This window comes from Helianthus annuus, chromosome 5 (genome assembly GCF_002127325.2).
Source record: "Helianthus annuus cultivar XRQ/B chromosome 5, HanXRQr2.0-SUNRISE, whole genome shotgun sequence".
Lineage (NCBI taxonomy): Eukaryota > Viridiplantae > Streptophyta > Magnoliopsida > Asterales > Asteraceae > Helianthus > Helianthus annuus.
The window spans coordinates 153,832,834-153,838,650 of record NC_035437.2 but is presented as its reverse complement, the minus strand read 5'-3'; the positions used below and the strand labels follow the sequence as shown (position 1 = coordinate 153,838,650).

Sequence of the window (5,817 nt, the reverse complement as noted above, 5' to 3'; positions counted from 1 at the left end):
AATTTAACCCCAACTCTTTTTTATTTTCAATTTTGGTCCACCGTACTTTTCATCTTTCCCAAGTTTTTTGTTTCGTTCTAAATTTTGTGAGTTAACGCACCGCAACATGCGTGTGGGCTTCAACATTTTTTCGTATATTTTTTTTTGTTTGACTGGCCCGTCGCGTCACATCTATTTTTCTGCGTGTGACAAGTTCGTCCAACACGCAGGTCCTGAATGGACTTAGTTATTTTTTTCTATGTTTTACGTTTCGGTTTAATTTCTCAGCAACGAGCGTGCGTGATTCAAAGATTTTACGTCTGTTTTTCACTCGGCGTTATTTTTTTCCCGTTTTTTATTTATTTTGTTTTTACGAGCTTTTCTGGTGTTGGTGGTCGCTGACAATGGTATGGTATTGCTACTACTTAACACAATTTTATAACAACCGCTGCAACGCAGGGGCTTAATACTAGTAGTTAATATTTGTTAATAAGATTCAAATAAAAATTACATTATTTAATCTATAAATTTTATCTTTTCATCTTTTATCCTTTTCTTTTTCATATTTATATTTATCCAGTCTTTACTTTATAATATGGGTTAGTTAAATTAAATTATAATAAGATATAGATAATATTTATTAATAAAATTCAAATAAAAAACTTTCAACCTTATCAAGTTTAATGTCAAGAAATACAACGAAGATGTGGGTAGCTAGAACCACTCAAATAAATACCATGCCGTATCAACCTTATCAAGTTTGTCGAGAAAAATTAATATACACACATTTGTAGCTGATGTAGTAGGTTAGCGTGTCTTAATTATTTTAGGGGCTCTTTTTAGTTTTCATTTTATTTCATTAATTAATCAACATGTATAACGTTCCGATTGCGGTATGCTCATATAATGTGTATATGTGTGGACGTTCGTGGGTAAAAGTGAAAGTGCTCTAATTTTAACGTTATTGTACTAATTTCGTGAAAATAACATTAAAAGAGGAGATGGTTAATTATGCATCAAGTGGTAGCGTTGATAGCCGAAAGACAAGGGGTACATGCACTAATCGGCGTTTGTCTGAATTGCTGAGTGTTATGTGCCTTATGTCCAAGGCTTGATACAAAACTACTATCGAGCTGGGGGTCTCACTGAAAGCAGCATCTTTATTCCTACGTGGTAGATGTAAGGCTGTCTACATCTTACCCTTCTCAGACCCTATCTGAAAGCAGCATCTCTATTCCTACAATGTATCAAACTCTTATGATATTTACAAATACGGGAAGGGAATATTTCACAGAATAGTAACTAAGTTTGAGTAGTGTTTCAATTAGGTCATTCATAAAAACTTTTGTTCTAATTAGGTCATTCATGTTTACTTTAATGTTCTAATCCTATATATTTGACCTGAATAGCAGGTTACCAATCCTTAAGGATGTTTATTTAATTTTTTTAATCAAACAAATAAAAGAATTAAAATTTAAATGACCAAAATACCCGTTAATGTTAAAAAATATATAATATAAAAATCTCAAACTAAAACAAAATATTATTTCCTTCCTCTTTCTCCCTCTTGTGCATCCATCCATAACCTGCCCACCGACCAAGAAGTTACGACCATCACCGCCGGAAACCACCACCGGCCAACATATTTTCCAGCTTTGATTTATCTCTCTCTCTCTCTCTCTCTCTCTCTCTCTCTTTCGCTTCTTACCACCGTCCCAAACTACACCAAAACGGTGCCGCCGTGCCGGTCTCAGGTCTGGTCAGAATCGGAAACGGTGATGATATTCAAATCAACCTTTAGATTCAGATGCGGCGGTGCTGGGCTCCTGAAAAACGAATGGTGACGACGGCGGTGGCAGGATTTGGTTTTAAATGATGATTGTGGTCGTTTTTTCAACTGTCTTTCTTCAAAACCCCGAAGCTTTGTCAATTTGCCACTGTTTGATTGCATTCTAACTAAATTTGTATCATTAGTTTTAGTTTAAGGTTACCTACATGTTCTTCTCTCCTAGTGTTATCAGTTATTACTTTGAATCAAATTCATTGACTAAGGAACTAAACAATCATTATCATAAAAAATATAATATATGAACATCCGAGTAGCAGTGATAGAAAGACGAGTCTGTGAGAGAGGAGAGAGAAGAAACAAGATTAAGGTGTGGTGTTTTTTATTTTGTTTATTAATTTAATAATTTATTAAAGTATTTTGGTCATTTCACATGCATTTAGGTAAAATATATAGGATTGAAACATCAAATGAAAATTAAGTGACTTAATTGGAACAAAAAAGTTTAAGAGTGACTTGATTAGAACAATCCTAAAACTTGGTTACCATTTTACAAAGTTATCCCTTTTATATACATCTGAAATATGCTTTAACACATTATAAAGTTCGTAAATTTTACATTGTTGAGTGTCCCCGATTTATTTGTAAATATCATAAAAGTTTGATACATTGTAGGAATAGAGATGCTCTTTATGTGTTTAATGAGACATTGTAGACTAGAAGGTATGGGGGCCGGCTTGGCCCGGCTTGGCCCGGCGCCGGACCCCCACACCGCCCCCCTGGCCCGGCAAGCATCACAACCGGCGAGCTCCAGCCGGGTGTGCCGCCCCACTTCTCCAAAAAACAACCGTTGGGTAACGGCTAGATTTTAAAAAAAAAAAAAAAATTCAATTTCCATTTTAATAAATACCATAATCCCAATCCATTTTATACCATTTTCTCTCATTCTACTCCCATTCTTCTCCATTTCTCATCCTTTTTTATAAAAAATACTCTATATTTTTTATACCATTCTCTACCAAACATGAATCCATTCAACCCAAACAACCCCAACCCAAACAACCCCAACCCGAATAATCCCAATCCGAACCAACCTAATTTTTTTTCGAGTCCCGCTTACACTCCGACTATGGATCCTTCGTGGGGGACTTCGCAATTTCCGTTTTCGGGTTTCCAACAAGTTCAACAAACACCCAACGCCTTCTCACAAATGTCTCAACTTCAACAACTTCAACAATATCAAGCGCTCCAACAATTCATGCAACGCAACACGTTTGAACAACTCCAATCGCAATCGCAACCCCCGGTTCAACTTGAAGATGATGATGAAGAAGTCGTCCCCGAATCACCACCGCAAGAGCTCACGCGAAAAAAAAACAAGGGGAAGGGAAAGAAGGTTGTTGAACCCGAAACCGCGGAAAAACCGAAACGAAGTGGGAGACCTTGGACGAAAGTAGAAGAGGAGGCGCTAGCTATGGCGTATGTTAAGGCTTCTACTTGCCCGATAGTCGGTATAATTTTTTTTATTTTTATTTTCGGTTTCTATTTTTTTATTTTTATTTTCGGTTTATATTTTTTTATTTTTATTTTCGGTTTCTTTTTTTTACTAATGCACTATTTTTTTAAAATTTAGGAAACAACCAATCGGGTACTAGTTTTTGGAGGAAGACAACGGCGAGGTTTAACGCGATTATGGAGCATGGTCCGGCTCGTGATATCGAATCCGTCTCGGCCAAGTGGCGAAAAATGATCAAGGTCGTCAACGCCTTTAATCAAATTTATAACCAAATTTACCTTAATCCTCCAAGCGGGAGTAACGAGGCGGACATTCTTAACCTTGCTATCGCCAAGTGGGACTCTGAAAATTCAACGCCTTTCCCGCACTTCCGAGCATGGAAAGTTGTAAGTAAAGAACAAAAATGGAAGCCGATTCCAAATGAGGTCGCAACGGCCAAACGCACTAAAACTTCCGAGTCCGGAAGTTATAGTGCGGGAGGCTCCACCGCTCGATGTCAAATCGACATAAACGACGACCCGGAAGATGACGAGGATGTCTTGCCCGTTCACGAGTCGGAACGTCCCCCCGGGAGGGACAAAGCAAAAAAAGAAGCGGCCGCAAAGCGAAAAGTGGCCGGCTCGAGTGGAGGTGGCGGCTCGAGTGGAGGTGGCGGCTCGAGTGGAGGTAGGGGCGAAAAGGCATCGTCAAAAATGGACGACTTGATAAGCGAATTCCGTTCGTTCAAACAGTTCGCGGCCGAAAAGTATTCTCACAAGAAAAACGTGTCGTCCGACTATGCTCGAGCGGAAGATTTTAGGATTATGCGATTGGATCTCGACTCGGTTCCGGAGGATGAACGCGAGGTTTATCGGAGGATGAAAGAAGAGGTGAAAAAAAAATGGACGTCGTAGATTTTATTGTTTATTTTTTATATTCGGTTTCTTTTTTTTTTTAGGAAATGTAATTTTTTTTATTTTTTTATTTTCGGTTTCTTTTTTTTAGGGAATGTAATTTTTTTTATGTTATGAAATGAAATTATTTATGTTTTTTTATGTTGTGTTTTTTAAATTTTATAAAGTTTATTAACTTGGTTATTAAATTAAACAATAAAAAATATGTGGTGGGGCCCCATCCTCCATCCCCCTCCATCTTCATTTTGGCTCATCCCATGCTAGCCGCCTACGTGGCGCCTACGTGGAGGATCATCCCCGTGGGGATGAGCCAAACCATACCTTCCAGCTAGGAATATGCTGCTTTCAGTTATGCTTTAATACATTATAAAGTTGATAAATTTTACATTGTTGAGTGTCTCCGATTTATTTGTAAGGGATAACTTTACGAACACTGAACTCTTATAAGAATTTTAATCTTTTCTTTTTCGTCATACAAAATACACATTTTGGCATGAAAAGTGAAGTCATTTTACTATTTGAGTAAAATGCCAAAATGATCCATCCATTAGTTTATTTCACTTTTGTCACTTCAGTCAAAAAATAAAAGTTTTTTTTTTTTTTGTATTTTGGTCCCTAAAGTTTCATTTTTCTTGTCATTTTCATCCAATTAGCAATATGTGTAAGAATTTTCTGTTAACTTCTCATCTTTTTTGTCGTTTTCCTCATTTAGATGAATTGTATAATCGTCATTTTATGCTATAATATATTTTAGTGAAATGAGGAAAACGACAAATAGGCGAGAAGTTAACAAAAACGAAACCTCAGAAATCCAGATACAAAAAGTTTTATTTTTGAACTGAAGTGGCAAACGAGTTCTAAACTTAGGCACCATTACATAGGTTTGAGTAATGTTAGTAAACTTTGTCCCTAACACCGGGTTTTGAATCCAGGCTTCCAGCCTTTTCTTTTTTCTTTCAGTTTCTCCTTCGAACTTCCTTGGGCCCAGCCCAACTCTTTATCTTTTTTAGAGTTTTTCCTCAAAGTAGTGCATTTATAAAAGGTATTTGCCTTTTTGTTGGTACTTTAAAAATTATTTATCTAAATGGTTACTTTTGTTTATCTCTTTTTTAATTCTTTTTTAATTTGTTTGTCTCTCTCCTAATCTAATTGGTTAAATGCTAAATTAATGATACCTAAATAAAACATAGTATTTTTATTTAATAAACTGATTTTTTCTAAATTATTATATTTTTTTATCTTACATTTTTTAATTATAATTAATATATGTCTGTTTTTAATTTGTAATAAAAATACTTTAAGTTTAAAAGTAAAAATTTATGTATTTAGCTTGGCTTTTTATTCTAAGAATAAAAACTTATTTAGTCATTACTTATTAATAGAGTCGAACAACAATTGAGAACAAAATACACAAAATAGTAAAGAGAACAAGATTACTCTCTTAATAAATAGAGTGAATGAATAAATTAGTTTTTTTTATTACTAAGATAAAAGCCAAATTACATATATTTAACTTAAAGGTATTTCTATTAAAAATTAAAAAACCGAGATATATTAATTGAAAAACACAATTACGTTGAACATCAAAAAACGTATGTATATTAACTAAAAAATGTAAGCTAAAAAATATAATAATTTAGAAA

The 5,817-nt window shown here is 35.0% G+C and overlaps 1 protein-coding gene across 1 annotated transcript; it reads left to right on the top strand.

Moving 5' to 3' along the window:
* The first annotated feature begins 2,477 nt into the window (after positions 1-2,477).
* LOC110941602 (glutathione S-transferase T3-like) lies at positions 2,478-4,186 on the top strand. Its single transcript, XM_022183260.2, has 2 exons — positions 2,478-3,276; positions 3,399-4,186. The coding sequence occupies exons 1-2, from the start codon at positions 2,790-2,792 to the stop codon at positions 4,172-4,174; spliced, it is 1,263 nt and encodes a 420-aa protein (XP_022038952.2). The 5' UTR covers positions 2,478-2,789; the 3' UTR covers positions 4,175-4,186.
* Positions 4,187-5,817: the final 1,631 nt, after the last annotated feature.

Excerpts from the sequence above, each read along its gene's own strand:
- LOC110941602 (XM_022183260.2), top strand. The coding sequence starts at position 2,790 with ATGAATCCATTCAACCCAAACAACCCCAACCCAAACAACCCCAACCCG. Across the intron at positions 3,277-3,398 it reads TTCTACTTGCCCGATAGTCG|GAAACAACCAATCGGGTACT; the intron begins GTATAATTTTTT and ends TTTAAAATTTAG.